The sequence below is a fragment of the Amia ocellicauda genome, chromosome 18, assembly GCF_036373705.1.
Source record: "Amia ocellicauda isolate fAmiCal2 chromosome 18, fAmiCal2.hap1, whole genome shotgun sequence".
Taxonomy (NCBI): Eukaryota; Metazoa; Chordata; class Actinopteri; order Amiiformes; family Amiidae; genus Amia; species Amia ocellicauda.
Genome location: NC_089867.1, coordinates 9,931,372 through 9,951,247, shown reverse-complemented (window position 1 = coordinate 9,951,247; position 19,876 = coordinate 9,931,372). Strand labels below are relative to the sequence as shown.

The 19,876-nt window shown below is 39.8% G+C and overlaps 1 protein-coding gene across 1 annotated transcript in view; it reads right to left on the bottom strand.

Moving 5' to 3' along the window:
* Window positions 1-19,502, bottom strand: part of trim71 (tripartite motif containing 71, E3 ubiquitin protein ligase) — a 40,299-nt gene extending 20,797 nt beyond the window's left edge. Inside the window, exon 1 of the mRNA XM_066691608.1 lies at window positions 17,732-19,502. Coding sequence (XP_066547705.1) covers window positions 17,732-18,412 — 681 coding nt within the window. The 5' untranslated portion in view covers window positions 18,413-19,502. The remainder of the gene's footprint in view (window positions 1-17,731) is intronic.
* Between the last annotated feature and the right edge of the window lie 374 nt (window positions 19,503-19,876).

The following is a 19,876-nucleotide window of genomic DNA, read 5'->3' as shown; positions in this document are numbered from 1 at the left end:
TTAAATGAGAATGGGGGCAAACGTGTGATGAAGACAGGGTAAAAAAAGTCAAGCAAAAGCTTTGTTCTCAGCCAATGGAACCCCACCCCCATCAGTTATGTAGCCAAACCACTTTAGGACATCCAGTTCATGCAGGGCGGACACAATGGTAAATGGGCGAATCCCTGCAGATTGGGAAGGGAAATCATGAATTACAGGCAAGGGACCAATACCATGTACCGCATTAAGCCTTCATTGAAAATAACCATAGAGCAGTAGGCATTCCATTAAATTAGTAATCCCACAACAGTGCGAAGCCTTGACAGCACTAAACTGTGCCACAGGGCCAGATGAAACCTTAATTAGATCTCTACCAGTATTTCACTGGAACCATCTGTACCAAGCCGTTAAACGTCCAAATATCCATCATTATATATAAGCGCAATATAGTCCTTATCACAGTCCAATCTGTCACTGCTGCATTTGCCAAATATATATTCTAATTGCAGTACTGCACCCATTGCAGAGTTCCCAATCCAAACTGGCTATAATTTCCATTTTTTTCACCCCCAAAGGCACATGTGCGAAGAGTACGGAGATATTTACTGCCTTTTGCATTGATAAAACAAACCTGGTACTGTACACAACTTAGGCAAGCCTTTTTCTAAACTGTTGGACAGTCTTCAACCTTTAAATTCCAACTGTTTTTTAAGGCTTTAAAAAAAATCATTACAAATTGATGGGGAGGATTATTAAATCCGATTACTTGTACCTAGTTAAATCACAGACTCTGATCAGAAACGGGTTCAGATTCTTGGTTCATTAGGCCCATGCTCATGAAATAATAGGCTCAATGTACTCAAACACACCAATTAAAAAAATTGCTTTCAGGTCTATTTTTTAACAAGACTGCTTAGATGATTAATTCATACTTTATTATTTACATTATTTACACTAAAGGACTATAACAAGATGAATAAATTGAGCAACACGGTTGTGCCAAGTTATTCAGGTTGATGAGTCACTTTTTAGTTTTTTCACCAATTGCAGCTTAAAAAAAACACAAAATGTAACCAGACCGTCCAAAATGCTTACATTAGTGACCTAGAACACAATTTACAGTACAGCTATAACAATAAATAATACAACACCACACTATTAGTACCTTGAAAACTGGGCCTGGCACTTCTGACCCACTTTAATGATTTCTAGCTCTATAGCAAACCTGCTTTGCCTCTCTTTCTCCCAGTCTTATTTTGCACCATTTCATTTTATTTATTGTATCGTACTGGAGAATTATTAAAAGTTAAAATATTGTACCATTACTGGTTTGACCCAATCCTCAAAAGTTAATTGATGCGTTACACAAAGACGACACCTAGTTGAAGTGCAACGTAAACAAAGGATAATAGCCAAATTATAATATTTCCATCAAAAAGAGAACATCAAAAGTAAGAGGGGGGGGTGAAGTTAATAAATTACAAGCAATAACACCTTATGACTTTGTTTCTCTGATCAAAGCTCTTCGTACGTTCTTCGGAATCAAGGTCAATATAACATGTTTTACATGCGTGTGTGTGTATCCCCCTAGAGTTTAATCAATGCAACATGTTAGGAAACCTGCAGAAGGTCAAAAGGAAATGATTAATACTGCTGAAGCACTGGCCATGATGGGTCGATCAAAGACCTCCAAACAGTTATTAAGTGGGTCAAGGGGCCACCAGTAATTGAGGACAAAGTGAATTAAGTGGTTCCCATAACTGGGTGTATGACAAGGATCCTAACAAGAAATGCACAACATGTCTGTTCCAGGACACACATTAATTCATAGCAAATGGCTATTGTCTGACAGGAGAACAATCCCACTGCAGGTAAATGCAAAAGGTAAGATGGACGCCACAGCATTTGCTTTGTTTACACTTTACCCGAGAGTCTGAACTCTGCCTGAGCTCTTGAAACTTAAGGCTCAATTTTTTTTTTTGACAGCTTTACTATCATGTTAGTTGTATGACAAGAGCCCCTTTTAGGTCACGTTACGCATCATACAAAATAACGTTAGCTTTTCCAGCCTCACAAATGGGTTTTATGAAGTTTAGAAACACACAACCCTTCCCAATATTATTCCACGGCGGTCAAAGAAAAATAGGTTTCTTTAGATTAAGTCTCTCCTGAATTCTGGACTGAATCAGCTTTATTGCACACCATTAAATGAGTTCCTACACCGCGTTGATTTAAGGAAGCTTAATGTTTATACTCTACAGAAGCCAACCATGGCAATAAGCAACAAAAGCATTGCGAAAAGAAAGACGAGGAAGGAAAAGGCCGTGTTAAAACCTTCCGTTTTCTCCAGTGGATGGGTACAGGCTAAAGGAACTCATGAGAACACAAACAAAAACAATTTCATCGCCATGGGCTAGAATGTGCGTGGGAGGATCGCAAAAATTAGTTTTACAAGACTCAAAGAATGTAGATGTTTTTATGTTGCATTTCATTTCTGTCTCATGATAGTCATGTATGAACACTTACAGAAGAGGACAATTTGTACTTTCAACTCCTGAGGTATTCATTTGAGGTTTTAGGTAATACACACCAGACTCGTCATTCAGTCACATTTTCTCTGTCAGTTTAGATGATCAATTTAAGAAAAACACAGTTGAATGATTGAATATATATATATTTTTTTAGGAATATCCCTTTAACACATATTACATACATCTACACACAAACGTTTTTCAGAGCAAGTCACATTGTTAGCCTTTATGCCTGGCAGAAGTGGCGTTACAGAATTTTACACACAGTGGCCGAAGGGGCTGGCAAGGTGTGTAATAATCTTTTGAGAATACTCCTTTGCCTACTTTATTGTCAAAGGACCAATCAACCATTAGCTCTAATGTTCCAGGCCCTATCTTACCTTTAGGTAATATGGTTTCTGCATTTAATGGCAGGTGAATGGTCTTATCGATTTACATTAAGGTAAAGTTATTAAAGAAGCTGAAGCACAGTCTGAGAATGTCAATGACTCACTCCACATTAATAACTTTACAAATGTGCCCAGGATGAACGCAGCATTAAAAACAAGTCTTTAGTTTCCAATAAGTCTCCCATTACTACTGGAACTGCAGTGGTCTGACTGGACAATCATATAAACAACTGCCAAATCTCCCCAGGAAAAAAAAAGAACTTTAATGTCCTGAGAGATGTTGTACAGCCTTTATATCAATTACTTGTTTCCCCTTTTTCACCACTCTTTGGACCCCACAGCTGAATGAGATTAATGTTTTGAAACTTGCAGTGGAAACTGCTGGGAGGTGTGGACTGGTTTCACACTCCCATTGGTTAAACTGAGGAAGCAAAACAATATCAGCTGGATAGTATATTTCCCACGTGACATCCTTTAGTTCAACCAGCATGAATAGAGTGGAGAAAGCTACACATCAGCTCAGGGACTGGGAGAGGAATTCTCAGTTTTCCATGAAAAACAAAATCAATGAAAGCAGCTCACGTGAACGCTTTAGTCTAAAGCTCCCTGCAACTTCAGTGCCGAGGATTCAGGGCAGAAATGCAAGGAATATCAGTTTCCTGAACATGTTACTTTTCACAGGGATAGTAGAAAACATTACTATAAAATGAGTCAGACTTCAGGTATGCCCCCAAAGCTGTGCCCTCCCCCAAAAAAAGGATTAAACAAAAAAACACTTTGATCAACTGCCAAATGTGATTGCACGTGGTACAGGCATGTTTTGGATTTGCACATGCACTGGGAAATCAACACCAGTAGTCTGTCATCAGTTTAAGCATCCTCACAATTACATAACCCACTGAAGACCGGCAGGAAACGGGATAAAAATACATAATTCAAAAAGAAAGGACAGATTAGCACAAAGGACCACCAAAAAGATCACACTTGATATATAACTGCACTTAAGATCACAAAGATACATTCAAATAGAACTGCATAATACACTAATTGGAACTACAGCAGATATTTGTTAAACTCTCAAAAACTCGGGATAACATTTAGTTGGGCTGTTTCTATTCACCGGAAATATAGCTTAATAGCTTCTTAAAACTGAATGTACTGTAGTTGTTGTTAGAAAGCCTAAATCATACATGCATCCAGTTACACAATGAAAGTTTACTCCTTCGCCGGTCATTGCAGCTCATTTGCTAAAGAACTTACAGTAGTGTTTACTGCTGTGATAAAACTACAATGTTCAGTTTAGAACATCTGCAAAGATGGTGTTAGTTTCTATGTGGCATTTAGAAAAAAAAAAAAGATCAGTCACAGGCAGGTTGTTTTCTGGTGATGGTTGGATAATATTATGCAAGGACAGTGGGGGTTGTCCAAAGCCACAGCTGTGACCTTTCAAGGAAGGTTAATGTATCCAGATTGACTATATGCTATAACAGTGCTCAGAATAGCAACATGTTATAGTTCTATGTATTAGTGTATTTCCTCCATGTGAAATCAATTTCCTCTCACACAGCAAAGACACGCTGCAGATCACTTTCGTGCTGCATAAAATATAATTTTACGATCGTGCAAAGTAGCTCAAACCGAAGAGGCCCGAAGATACGCATCTGGTTATTTCTTTAAAAGATGGCAAATGTCTTTTCCTGCCTACAGAAATCAACACATGCTTTTCAGCCACCATCACCCTCACATACATACACACAGATACAAATGAATGAAAAAGTGTTGATGGCGATTACACAGTTAACATTTGTTTTCTGACTGTGCACAATCCATAAAAGGTATTTCTTTCAAATACAGTCAATGGAATGTAATTACCACATTAAATGGGCTATTGGAAAACCAGACTGTTCCCTAACAGTGGCGAAAGCGCCCCCAGGACAGATGCTGAGTCAGCCAGATGACTATGGCTAAAATGGAATCTAACCTAGACCCCAAACCTTTTTTTTTTTTTTGGCTAGCTCCTTTATTTGTTCTTGTGTCGACATATAGACCACTACAGACCCCAATTACTCACTGGCACCATCAGCCCAACCTTAGAATGGATAATCCCAAATAGACAACTTAAACCAAATGAGTCAGTATTGACCCCACACTCTTGGAATTTTTCAAAACCGTTTTTTGAAACCGTATTACAAAGGTTGTTTTTTGGACGCCTGAAGATTGCTGCATCATTTTCGTTTTTCTAAGATACCAGACATTTCTGAATTCTTAAAAAGGAAATTTCAGACACATGGGCATTAAAAAAAGAAAAAAGAAAAAGGAAGTCTTAATTCTACTGAAACGGGCTATGAAGGTTTTCAGTCTTTCAGAACCCATCCTTGCAGTGAATCCTCAGTTCCACCAATTTCATTTTCAAGGAAGCTTCTCTGAAAAAGGGATCTCTCAACGTGCACAAGGTCACCAGCATATTAGGTGTCTATTATAATGACACAGAGATTTAAATTAATTTTGATCTGCTTATACACACTAAAACCGGGGGTCAAAGCTCTTTAGTTGGCAAGACGTTAAATCGGTCAGCAGAAGCATACACTCTCGGGGCCCCATCCATTCAATATAGCCCTTTACCTTGAGGTAAAATGGGAAGGCAGAAAATAAAGCAAAATGGGTCTTGATATATCATGGTTACATTTGATTATGGCTGGCTCATGACAAGACCATGACTTTTGAAGTATCAGCCATTCTAAGAAACTGGAGAAAAGGAATAAATCAATAAATCAAATGGATAAATGTGCTAGAATCCCATCAGACCTCTCCCCTTATGAATGATCATATCAGATTTATTATTGGTAAATGTGACAGATGACGTTTTGCAGTCAGGGTACAATTGCATTTTTTCATGTCAGTTAATTTCATTTTTCAAAAGGCAAATATCCTATTTTGTGTAAGGTCTGGAGAAAAATAAAACCTACATACAGAAAATCTTGTTTCATTAAAAGGGTAAGAACAGGAGGAACTAGGCATAACCTCAAGACTGCTGGACATTTAACAGTCAAAAATGTTTGTACAGAAACTCGATTGCAAAACATGGACACTCACTGACGGAAGGCATACATGTACTGTCATTTTACCTCAAAAGCAACTTCATTCAACCATATGGCTTTTTTTTTTTTTCGTTCTCAGAACTGCAGTGCTTTTTAAGTGCACTTTCACATATAGTATATCAAAGCACCCAAAAGAAAGCACATGAAAATAGTTAAAAACAAAAAGAAAAAAGGAGGGGGACGGGGACGGGGACTAAAACTAGGTCATAAAACGCATGCTGAAAAGCTTTTGGGGTTGCTTCATGGATATCTCCCCTACTGGTCAGAGCATTCTTTATAGCCACCAGTGACTTTTATTAGATTATTAGAAGTGACTGTTATTTGCCTCCTGCCTCCAAGTCTCTGGCTCTGAGCCAAATAACACGAAAGCATTGAATGTAATAAAAACTTAACACAACTTTTGAACACTTTGTCCACCTTAATTTTTATATAGTCAAATCAGGATAAATGAAGTACTTCATGCGTGATGTTATTTCATATGGAAAAACCATTACAACATTCGGCGTAACAGTTAGTCAAAATTACGGACTATAAAAGGTGTATTGCAATCAGCGTCCATGTGCAAAGTTTTACTGTGCTGTGTTTGCAGTACAGTTTATAGGCTGTCAGAAATCAGCTGACACTTGCACAGCTGCTGTATGCATGTACTTTTACTTCAAGAATATAAAAGAAAATGAAATGGCCAGAGTTAAAAATGCAGTCTGGATTGTAGTACCCCCCCCCCCCCCCCCATTTACTTTGGTTTGGAATGTTTGCATTTTAGGGGAAAAAAAAAGAAAATAAAAGGTTGCTTTTTAAGGATGATTTATATGTAACAGTTACAATACTATGTAATCTTTACAATATTTTTACAATAAAGATAATTACTTTACTACTCAGCTGGGATGTTTTTATTAAATCCACCTTATATTCTTTCAAAAGCTGAAGAGTCTTCACGGGTGCAAACTGCAAGACTAACACTGAGTAGCATTTTAACAGATTTAACAAAGTCTTTTAAACCGTTTCAATTAAGCAGAAGTAAGCTATTTAAGAATTTCAGTTACACACATCTGACTATGCAAATTTATCCAAAACAAGGTAGTAAGACTGAAATATCCAGAAGAAGATAGTAAGGGGGGAAAAAAGGGGCCTGGAGCACATAACACCTAAAAATGGATCAAACTATTATTCATCGTTTCTCCTAATTTGTGAGAATTTCCAACGCAAAAGGAAAACTGCCACCAAGGAAATTCCATGTTTAAGCCCAAAGGAAGTACTTTAAACCATGCTTTACCATCTGGCCCTGTACCCTTTTACATTGCTGTCCAAGGCAACAGGTTTGTGTGCTTTTGCAGTTAGTCTTTCAAAGCTACAGTGCTCAATTTGAGAAGAAAAGTGAGGGGCGCAATAAAGATGGGCAGCGATATTAACAGGTAGAATTGTGATGTAAATTACATTCACTGCTGTTTAATAACTCAGCATCACCTTGTTTATTCTTCAGGAATAGAAATGCAAACTCCAAGGATGTAATAGGCTAGGGCATTGAAGAAATCCAGTCTATGCTAGCTTTGTATGCATATGTATATGCAGAGTATTGAATAACAAGAGTTTTGTATAAGTCAGTCAAGAAAGCTGAATGTCTCCAGCACTCAAGTTGATGACTGGTCCCCTGCATACAAGCTGTGTTTGGACCTTACCCCTGGGGAGCTTGTCAGCGATCCCCATCTAAGAACAAAAGAGGAGTTCGGCTGGAGGCTAATCACAGAATCTGCTCTGGTCCTCCACTGCCCAGTGGGGCACAGCAAGAGAGCTGGGATGTTCTTCAGTGTGACAGATGGTATAGCCCGACTTCATGGCAAAATAAAATTAGAATGAAAGAAATTATAAAATGTTTTTCGTTACCGTCAAACTGCATATGCTTTTGATGGGAGAGGGGAAAGGCGATGGCGTGCTTTGAAAAGCAGAATTTCACATTTAAAAACAGAAGTAATTTTTCATCATTTGCGTCCGTGTCACTTCACTTTTTGTACTTCCACCACATACTATAATGATCTAATCTAATGATCAGATATACTGTATCTTTTTGCCTCAGAGAAAGGAACTTGTCTGACATTTTATATACAAGGTACTTTTTACACACCAGGTTATCTGCCGAATAGGGTGACTTAGTTACTCCTTCTAAAATGCAATATAAACAGGTAAACACTGCTATTACAACAAGTTTGTTTATATAGCATTGCAGATGGAACTACAATAATAAAGCACATTGCACACCGAATTGAAGGTGCATTTTGTCAGCTTGAAAGTATTGTGCTTTCCTTATAAAATCCATCATTAACAGGTTGTGTTACATTAGTTTCCCCACCTTAAAACCCTTCACATACTGACTTATGACTTGAGCTGGAATTCTCTCTAATACCTATACAGCATAAGCTCTAAATAGAAACCATAGCCTATACAAATAAACACCCAACATTAAAAAACATGTGTGCATGGAATAGCTCAGGGTGAAGTGTCTAAGGTCAAAACTGTGGATTTATGACCCAGTTGAAAAGGCTTGCAATTACCCTGCAGAACACAAGCAGAAATGAATGGTGAGCGTCACAGAACGCCTGATAACTCTTATGCTTACAAAATAGTTACAACTTCATATAGTAAGGAAATCCCAGTCTCACCCCGAAACAATTATGTTTTCAAGTTTTCAAACTGAATAGTTTTATTAGGCACACATTTAGACAATCAAACTCGTTTCACTTGCTGCTCAAGCTGTAGCCTAATCTCTCAAATGTAATGGTCTTGACGAAACACTCACACTGTCAGAAACATAGAAAATATCCTAAAAGTCCAAAGGGGTTAAGACAACTCCAAGTCTGTCTGAAGAAAGCACGGAGCACAACCAAATAAACCCTTATATTCTGACACAATTAGTTCAGTGTAAAGATGGGAAGAAATGACAAACTAACCCCCTAAACAAAAAGGTCTGAAAAGCTTGAATCCAAGCAGTTGAACAAGATCAAGTGAACACTCAAAACTACCTGTGAGAACTCAAGGGTGATCCGTTAATGGTTAATTAATCCAGTATTATAAGTTAAATTGCGTTGGTGTTTACAATACATTACGGAGATCAATTCAACCCAAATCAATAAAGTACTTGATAGCTACTTAACTTGACAAGCACTCCATTTATCTCAAGAAGCACAGACTTAAAAAGATTAATCCATTTAAAAGCCCTGCACTTGCCACAACCTCCCTTTCCACTTTCCCACTTTTAAAAGGTTAGCCTTTTGCTGCTCAAGGAGTTCTCAAATGTAATGTCTCACATCAAAACAGAGTGACCACCTGGGGGTACTGGAATATTCAAGGCATGTTACTTTCACAAAAGGTTTATTTCCTGTACCTCAAATCATTCCCTGCAATAGTTAAAATTGTCCAACTCCTTTAACCACAAAATTAAACTAATTCCTCTAGATGAGAATTGTATTCTATTTTATATACTACCAACTTATCCTACAAACACAGAAAAAGCTGGAAGCAGGAAAGCCATTCCTAATACAGTACAGTATAGTCCTGGGACAGAGGACGAGAGTTAATTGTTCATGGACATTTGCAGCAAACTGGGAATAGAGGATTGATTGATCCCTTCTGGAGCCTTTACTCCATCACCCTTCATTCCTATGGTTCCTGTGGTGTGAACAAGCTGACCGATGCAAATCAAGAAAACTAGAACGCAGCCAAAAAGACTCGGCTCCCATCGACAGTGCCTGTAAAGATGCATCTTTGAAGGTTTAACGGGAAACTCATTTCAGGATTCCTCTGATGCACGTATGTTTTCCTATAGATCAGTAGGGTTTGGAATATTCCGTGTCTCAAGAAACTACCAAAGACATCTTCAGTCCCCAGTTCCTCATTTTCATAAAGGTTCAAATATCTTATCTAACTTATCATTTATTTTCTCAGTAGATTAAGAACAGGACATCCACAGACTGACCAGTAATCTATATGAATATACAAACTGTAGTACAACTGTGAATCTCTTGACTTTTCTTTGCTCACTAGCAAACTTTTACACATCTCCCGACATAAAGCATTGTGGCATTTCCGGCATCTTGCCAGATCAGATCACCAGGAAATATATGCATCATGATTTATATAAAATGTATTCCTGTAAATGCCTTTCCTTTTACTAATCTTTAGGCAATGATACAAGTTCTCCTATTTGCAGAGAAGCAGTTGGTCCCTGGAAAGACCCCAGGAACTAATTTCCTGCTGCATATTGCCAATCCCACACAGATAAATGAGAAACCTCATATCCCCTGCCAAGAATTTCCAGATATCACCAAACATAATTTAATGGATATTATACTACACTTTCATCAGACCATACATCACACAAGCAAATAATTCATTATTTTTCACTGATCTTGTTTGTGCTTCAGAATTTATTTCCTTCTACTGTATCTATGCCTTGCTTGACAGTTTAGTTTATTATTTTTGTATTTAATTATCCAGGGTGACTTACAGTTTACACAAACATTACAAAAGTTGTGTGACACAAACCAAGACACAATCTTTAAAAAGTGAACTAATGTATACCCCCAAATTGCATTTCAGATTCATATCATTATAATACATTCTACATTTCTTCAAAATAACACCTACATTTGCATACCTGAAGAGGAATTTGAATAATCTTCAGTTGGGCCGTGTTTCAACATACTGGCCTGGGGGGATATGAAGCAGACAAACCTTTGTTCACCATTTGCTCTGACCTAACAGGCCTCCGTGTTAAAGCTGTAGGCCTATAAGGCTGTACTATTTGCGGTTCCATAGAAAAAGCACTTTGAGACTCATTTTTACAGTACAGGCACACAATACCAAAGAACACCACCATTTGGCCTGATCTAGTGGCCTCTGACCCGTGCAGCAGACAAAGACAGCAGTGGCTAATTCAGCTGTGAAAAGTTCTCCGTGAAGCCAAGATGACACAGTGGTTGCCAAGGAGAGCATACATTCTTCCAATTCAATCCTCTACGCTGCACGTTCAGTGGCTCAGCAGAACTGTACCTACTGGGTTCTCTTCCAGTGGTTTAAGAAGAATTAGAAACTAAAATAATCAATAAAACTACACTTCCATCTTCTCAAATGGGATATACTCAAATGTAGAATGGGCTATCTTGCTTGGAAGAGAAAGTGTTAGTTTTAATCACCACCCATTAAAAGCCTCTGCCCTGTGAAGAAAAGAAACTATCTAAAGCCAGATCTAAGAGTAGACTCAGAGACAGGATGGCTAGGACTGCTCTTTATGGACCATTATGCCTTCAAAAGCAATTAAGGGGTTGAGGGTGTGAGGCAGTAGGCTTGGGTTAGACCTCCTGGTCACAAACACTATTGTTTGACCTTTCACATTCAGGATTTCCTATCCCCCTCACCCCCAGCTGGGCCGGAATTTTTTTAAGTCACCCGGCAGTGTGGTATGTTTGTGGAGCCACTTCTGCAGATGGCGAGGATGTCCTAGGTTACACATCAAACCTCAGCTACTTTCTGGGAAATCAACAAAAGCACTGACCACACAAACTCAACGACACATTCTTCACTTTTATAGCACCAATTTAAGACCCATGACTCAATGAGGAGTAGGGCTTTTGTGTTCGGTTCTTAAGCTGGCTTGTTACAAAAAAAGAAGAGGGGGGGGAGGAGGGGTTGCATTTTCCTTGAGATTCTTATCGGGTTTCTCTTAATCTGCAAGTGTGGCAACCCAACTCACTAGCCAAAGGCTGACATCATGGCATTCCAGCAGGCTTCCGTCTTTGCAAGGACTTCCTGCACTCTCTAATAAACCAAGGGGTAGAATGAGTCATGGATACAGCAGACTGTAAAACCTGCTCTGCACGCTTCCGTTCTGCCTTTTACCAAGAAATAAGAAAGTACGATTCAACTGTACATCACTCTGCTGTAGCATACCAATTGAGTCTCTACGACAAATAAACATTTTATTGTTTTGGCTTGAAACGACTTGAGCAGTGAGATGGTGAGGAGATGAACCAAGGAAATCTAAACCGAAAGACCTAAAAAGAAAGGCAACAACAAAAAATCTTCACTGATGGTTTGCAACAGAACACCATAACCCCCAAATTCTGTGACAAAGGAGCAGTTGTATTTTTTTGTTTTTAGATTTTACTTATATTTTATGTAGTGGGAGATACCATGGAAACCAAGGAAATAATTTTCCCCTCATTAGATTATTATACTATTAGTCAGTAGAGGGTGTGTTGATTAGTCCTTTTGTACTGATTCTGCCATGGATTTTGTAAAGCTTCATTAATATGATAGTTTTCATAAAACGCAAGACAAATATAGGCAATTATATGACATTATCTAACTAATCAATGCAGAAAATCAACCTGCTGGAGGTCAATGAGCCCATTCTACCAAGGGTATAATTATTTAGGCATTCTACACATTTGAGTTTTGCCTACAACAACTGAGCTCCATTTTCTTTCTAAGTGGATATCCCCAAGATCTCCTCAAGAAACAATAGGTATTGTATTGTCCACAACCTAGGGGGTAATATGTAAATATATAGCTGTAAAGAAAACAGCTCAAGGACTATGCAATGTAAATATATAGCACTACTGATTTGGAATACCAAAGTCTTATAGTTACATCAGAAGTTGTATAAACACCATATTGTATAAAGGCAATCCTGTTACCAATAATTGAGCTCAAATCAGTAAAAAGTGACGTCTCCGTTGAGTGGGGGAGGGAAGTGAGGGGCCTAACTGAAATGGAGAGATATTGCAGGTGACAAACTTGAAATACAGGTATGTGAGCACAGGACGTTTTTTGTCTGCCGTTAGTGGACATTGAGGGCACGTAAGCTTCTCGGACTGATGTGCATTTTAAAATAAGACTGAATGAGTGCAATTCAATTATTTCGATGTACGGATCTACAGGATTTAAAAGAGCAAACCGATTTTTCCATTTTGATAAAAATCTGTATCCTTATAGCCACACTGCAGGGTTTCAACCTTTTATTGTTTCCTCCTGTCGCACCTGCACTCATGCTACTCAGCATCCATCACCTTTAATAGTTTGATTGCCTTCACTTTCTATAAGCATTAACACCGTGTTGGAAAACGATCATCACGATGGCAGTGGTAAATGCTCCATCACATTTCCTTTCCTCAGTGGCTTAACCGAAGCATTTGGAATTTGCCGTCATCAGTAAATCTAACAGCGCTCACGGTTTGTAATAAGACTGTCATTTCATTTTCTGACCTTTCGCATTCGTGTGAAAGTGGCTCAAAATCAATCCGAACATAAAATCTTTACTCGAGAAATTTGGAAGCCGCTCTATAAAAAGGGAGGGGAGGAAGAGAAAAAAAAGAAAAAAAAGAAAGCTCTAAATACATGTGCATGTGTGTATTAATACAATGTCTCGAAGGCTTCACGTTAACGGGAAGCCTTAATTGGTTACATACAATCGCAGTAGTCAGTCACCATGAAAATTGGTTCTCTTTTCAGTCCCAGGGAAGCTAATCAATTTAAACTGAGGATCAAGCCAACTGCAAGGCTTGATAAAATTGTATACTGTAAGCTCAAATAACTAACCTCCATATATACTGTTGCCATGCTACAGAAAAGAGCATTTCTTATGACCATTTCATCACCAAGTGAACATATTGAAGGCAGAGAATATAAAGACTGACTATACAATAGAAAATTGTACAAAGGGTTATATAGAGAACCCTCATTTGCAGTCATTTGATTAGCAATATCTCTATGCAAAAATATAAACAAATGCATAATCACATACATACAAAAAACAACACTACAGATTTAAAACCTATGAATTCAGTTTCACAAAAGAAGATATCTTTGTACACTGAAGAACCCAGCTATATAGAATAGTTGCAGCTGAAGCCAATCTTAAAAGCCCCATCTGCTGAACTGGCCAGTGACAATATAAGCTCTTTGCATCAAAGGGTCAAATTTACATGATTACTGGGCATGCTCATTTGTTAAAGCACACTATCAAACACTCACTCCTCCTTCTGCTGACCAGTGCATTGTTCACAGGCCAAAGGTGGAAGGCATGTGACAGTTTAAAATGACCAGGTGGGGGAAGGGCTGGAAAATCGACTACACACAAAGAACAAAAAAACACGTTCAGTAGACCTTAAAAGAAAGGCAACAACAAAAATCTTCACTGATGGTTTGCAACACAAAGGTCTGGTGCAACAGAACACCATAACCCCCAAATTCTGTGACAAGGGAGCAGTTGTATTGTTTTTCTGAGATGTTAATTATATTTGATGTAGTGGGAGATACCATATATGAAACCATGGCCAAGTATCTCGGCAAACATCCATCACTGAGCTCACAGCACTTGGTCATGTTTCATAGCTGGCCTGTATTTCCTACTAAACAAAATAACAAAAATCTTAACTTTAGTTGGGAAGCCTGGATGAGCCGACAGAATGAGCTAATGCTAATAATAGTAATAATAATATTATTATTATTATTATTATTATTAATAATAATAATGGCTATTTAAAGGCAACAACGGCTTTATTAAAGATCCATCAATGGCAAAATCAATTCCTGTTGTTTTACAGTTTAACAAATGTATGTCGAACCATAGACTAAAACTGAACACAAAGGTAAACAAACACTAAAGACTATGCAGTATTTTGTAACCTATAATCATTCTCTTCTCACTTCTATTCCACAGATGCAAAGCCTACCTTGGATGCGCAGTGCAGATGTGAATGGCTCCCCGCCAATTTATATACTGGGGCTTGGGAGGCTAGAATAATATGGATCAACAGAATACAGTATGGCACTTAGTATAGTCAATTCAAACTGGTAAACAAAGTGTTCCAGCACAGTTTTTACTTTTCCTGGGTTATGCAATGGTGCCATTGTTGAGAGTCAGCAGTTCATTTGTTTAAGCTCATCTTCCAAGAGGATTTATGTCCGAACAAGAACAAGATCAGATGCATATTCCTGCAAAACTAGCGATTTGCTTAAATGATTGTCTCATAGCCCCACTACTTACAGCACATGATACAGATCACTTTACACACAGCTAGTCGATGGTCTCTTTAATCAGCTAACCACAACATAGCCTTAGAGGACTATGATAACATTATCCTGTCCTCCTTGCTCTAACCATCTCGTAACCGTCACCCGAGAACACAAAACATAATACACAGTTTTACGCAGTTCCTACGAAGAATAGAAAACCTATGTAAGTGAAATACACAATGCAACTGAAGCTCAACTGAAGGTCTTTGTTCAAGAGGAGGGGGACGGAAAAAAAAAATCACCTTTGTGTATTTGTAGTTATCATTCAGAAGAACATATACATTTGTTTTTCATTACCATCTGCCATTTTTTTTTTTTTTTTGTACTTGATTTCTAAGAGGAAGATGTAAGGAAGCATATGCTGTAGAATTATTTGTTGAAATCAAACAGTTTCAAGAACCGGACCCTGCAGAGCTTTCTAATCCTTTTAGATTTGCATTGCATTTCCTTTTAAGTTCAAGTAACTGAAAATTTATAATATAAAGCATACTTTTCTTGAAGAACTTGCGCTGCACTCATTGGGGAACAAATCTTTATTTGTTTAACTGCTTGTCTAAGTGTTCAGCGCCATACTGCTTCACATGTACAATTTAAATAACACTAGTCTCTGTTCTGATGGGTTCAGCACCTCCATTTAAAAGTTAAAATGAGAAGGTTAGCATTTTTACATCTGATAACCTAGCAGGAACTAAGGCCCTGTTTCAACTTAAGGATTTAGTTGCCCTCACTGCTTATAATACTGATAGTACACACAAAACAGACTGATTGGGGGCACTGGGTGAAGGAGATAATAGGATTTGACAGTGTACAAGCCCTGGATGAAACTTCTAAAGAACCTTTTAACCAAAATACCTCCATAGGATGAGCAGTAAAACAACAAAAACATGCAGACTGAGACATTGTTGTCCGCATCTTGGGCATCAAATGCATTCCAGGCTCTTGCATCTCAAATTACACAGTGCAGCCATAATCATATCATTCTCAAAGTAATTTTGTAAGCTTGTGTTGCACCCACCACTTTCTAACACATGACGTGTCCTCCCCTCAGGATTGACTGCTTAAGAGTTTAAGTTATGACTAAACATCTTGTAATGCCTTCTCATCTGAATCACAGCACCTGGTTCTCCCACTTATAATACAAATGTTGGTGTTGTTGTGTTGTCATTATGTGGAAAACAAGCTAAAAACACACAAACAACTGGCAGAACCAAAGCTGCATTTATTCAAGAGTTCATGCTCATCTTAGATTTAGAAGACATTTAAGCATCAGAAGTATGGGCGCTCCCCCCCCCCATAAATTCTAAAACACATAACATTGATTTGTCGTGACAAGTTGATGCCAAAGGAGCATGAAAACAACGCTATACTGCCTGGTTAGATTGCATTAGAATAAGATCTGACATATTGATAGATAGGGAAGAAAGTGCACCGTCATTACAATTCCCCCTATGCTGCGTTGAATGTAATGTTGAGGGAATGTTGAACTCGGGTGTGTGTGTGTATGTATGTACAGTTATGTTTAAGACTCGAGGCTATACAAGTTAAAGCAGAAGTGCTGTCCACTAAATAGTACAAGAACTAAATTGCTGTGATTGAACTCGGTGACACGTGGTTATGAAGGTTGGATTTATTTACAATGAGTTTGATATGACTTCAGCGATCATCCTTTTAAATCAGTGACCATGATTAATGATAATAATCACATGCTAGGCAGTTATGAACAAGCATGAGCACAACTTGTTGGCCTTTTTAAGATTCCCTCTATACATAAAAATGTGTTCTGGCCCAGAAATTATACACATTTTTATTGGCCACCTAGAAACGCTTTTTCATTTAGTTCCCCATAAGGCAACCTGGTTTAATTAATGTCTTCATTTAAATGCTCATCCAAGTAAATACTCTTCTAGAAGTCAATTATGAATATGGTAACCTCAAAAGAGCATAAACCATCAATGGAAGGACTTAATTAGCATGGGAATAAAGTTACATTCTCCCAAATAAAGCTCATCATAATACATAATCAATTACACATTCATTTCTTGTATTTGTTAATAAATTAGAGACCCAAGGAAGGTCAACTCCACTTGAAGACCCTTCCAAGATGGGTTCTCTGCCGAACATGATGAAGTGTTGCTCTACTGCTTAAGTCACTGGATCTATGCACACCACCACCATCTGTCAGGAATGTCAGGAGGTGGGTTGTGCGCATACTCCTTTGACCTTTCCTTCCCTGGGACAATTAGACGTGGACTTTCAGGTTTTGCTAGGTCAGAGCCAAGAGAGGATCATGCTCATCTTAAGCTACAACCACCACCACCACCACAAAAACACACCCAATGAAGTAAGGCTTATTTAGCAAATGCTCGAGTTGAATTTAAAGTGAGCTGCCACATGTTAGGATTCAATCTGCAGGCATAAAGACTTAACTTCCAAACTGTAAGCATGACTACATGTCCACACCATGTCCCTACATACCAGCTCTATTGTTAGAGAAATCACTTACATTAATCATACTGGACCAATGAATGCATGTAATGATTGCCCCTCAACAATAGAACAACTTGAGTGTCATGTTTAGTTGTATTATAACAGTTGAAACGACAGAGAAACAAAGTAGCAACATCTCTCTCGAAATTGCACGGAAGAAGTTCCTGCCTGGACTCACCTCACTGTCGTGCTGCTGGCAGAAGCTCATCCTGTCTTGAAAGACCGGCAGCAGGGAGTAGTTGGAGTGGAAGGACTGGGAAAGGGTGACCGGGGTGTTGGAGTTGGTGGTCCGGCTCCCCAGGTGCAGGCTCTCCACCAACCTTTCGATGAAGTGGTCTTTGGTCAGCCGGACCCGCTGGTGGGCCCGGACGCAGTTGTCGCAGAGGTACTCCTGGCAGTCCAGGCAGTGTGAGGTAGCGGGGTTGCCTTCGTCGCAGGAGCTACACTGAGGTTCCCCCAGGTGGTGAGCCCGGATCAGCCCATGGGGGTGGTTGTTACTCCTGCCACTGTTCTTGTTTGGCTCCTCCGAGGACACCACCACGTCCAAGAGATTGCTGAAGAGGAAATTGGACGAGGGCAAGGCGTCCACGCCGGACTCGGATATGGAGACCTTTTGGTCACAAGTCGGGCACCGAAGTTTCAAGGGGTCGCCGGGGATCCGCTGCCCTTCCAGGCACTGCCTGCAGAAGGCATGGAGGCAGGGCAGGACGTGGAGCCTCCTGGAGGATGAGGTAGAGGAGCTGGAGGTCTGAGATGAAGAGGATGAGGTAGAGGAGTTGGAGGAGATCGGAGCTGAGGAGCCACACAATTCCTTGCAAAGGGGACATGTCTGCAGGTCGGAGTCTGGGAATGAAGCCATTTGCAAACGCAACTAATGTAAAACAGGGTCCACTCAAAACAGAGGTCACATCGAGGCATACAGTTGCACACCTAGTTCGTTTAGGGTTATTGTTGCCAATTGTATTTACAATGACGGATTATACCATTACAGACGTGTGTACTTTGCTTACACGCCAACCAGACACGCATTGGTGTCTAATATCGCTGGAATGATACAATTGTCCAGATATTTTGGATTTACTTTACATTTATCTGGTTTCTTATCGCATCTGAGGCACAACAGCAGTCGGATTTTGGAAACATCTACCTAATTATTGTAAATCCCCCCTTTCAGAAATCCGAAATTTGATCCAATTAATCAGTCCCACGTTTTTTTGTTGTTGTTTTTTTTGTTTGTTTACCAAACCGCTAATTAGTGCCCATAATTGATTACTGGTTTATTTTATAACCCTGCGAGATGCAGCAGCAACATTGTTGCGAAATAGGAGACTCGCCGTGAGGTTCCTGCTCCGATCCTCCCCCCCCACCGCATGACGACGCGCTTCACACACTCGACACGGTATCAGTGTCTCAATGCACACAATTTCATCCGCTTTCCCCCCAATAAATAGTGTTTGTCTTGCTTTCTAGTCCACCATCGGGTCCCCTTCCACCACGCCAAGCACGGCAAACAGCAGCGAAGTCGGCCGAGGAGCAATTAAATAATTCATCAAAGCATCTGATCAGAAGTAAGGTGATCTCCTAGTTTCTTCGCATCGATTCGCCTGCAATGAGCTTCTTTTGAATGTCTTCTTTTGCAACGCAGCTCCGCCGGCCAATCTGTGGGAGATTGATTGAAGCCCACATGTAATTGCAAAACAGCAGCCCCCTTCCTTTAGCCAAAAAAAAAAAAAAAATGCACTGTATTTTTCCACAGTTTCTTCTGGAAGATCCGAAGGAAAATGCACGCAGGGTTTGCTCTGGTCGTGCTGCGATCTGACGGCCAGCGGCGGGACTGTGCACGCTTTCTGCCCGTGTGTGTGATGTGCAGCTCCGGCGGCTCTGCCTGTGTGCGCTGCGCTGCAGACGCGTGTTGGTGAAACTGATCAGAATCCCTTTAATCCCGACAGGAGTGATCACACTTCCGCCTGCGCACCCGGGGGCAGGAGGGGCAGGAGGGGCAGGAGGGGCAGGGGGGGCAGGCGGGCAGGGGGGCTGGGCAACAACTGGAGCTTCTGGTCGCGTTTCATCTGTCCAGGTCTGCGCGCATCTGCAGGGCTCCGCTAATGGGATCGGTGGGATTCCGCACGTCTGCGCAGAGCTGCGGGCGTCTGCGCAAGCACTGGTGAAGCTGCCGCACTGAGCGCAGCCGTCACCCGAACCTGCAGCGAGCTGGTAATAATGCGCAGTTGTACTTAGTTTTGGGTTAAGTCTGATAGGAGTTAGTTTTTGACGAGATTACATTATTGATTGATTGATTGATTGATTATTAACAAATGCCATT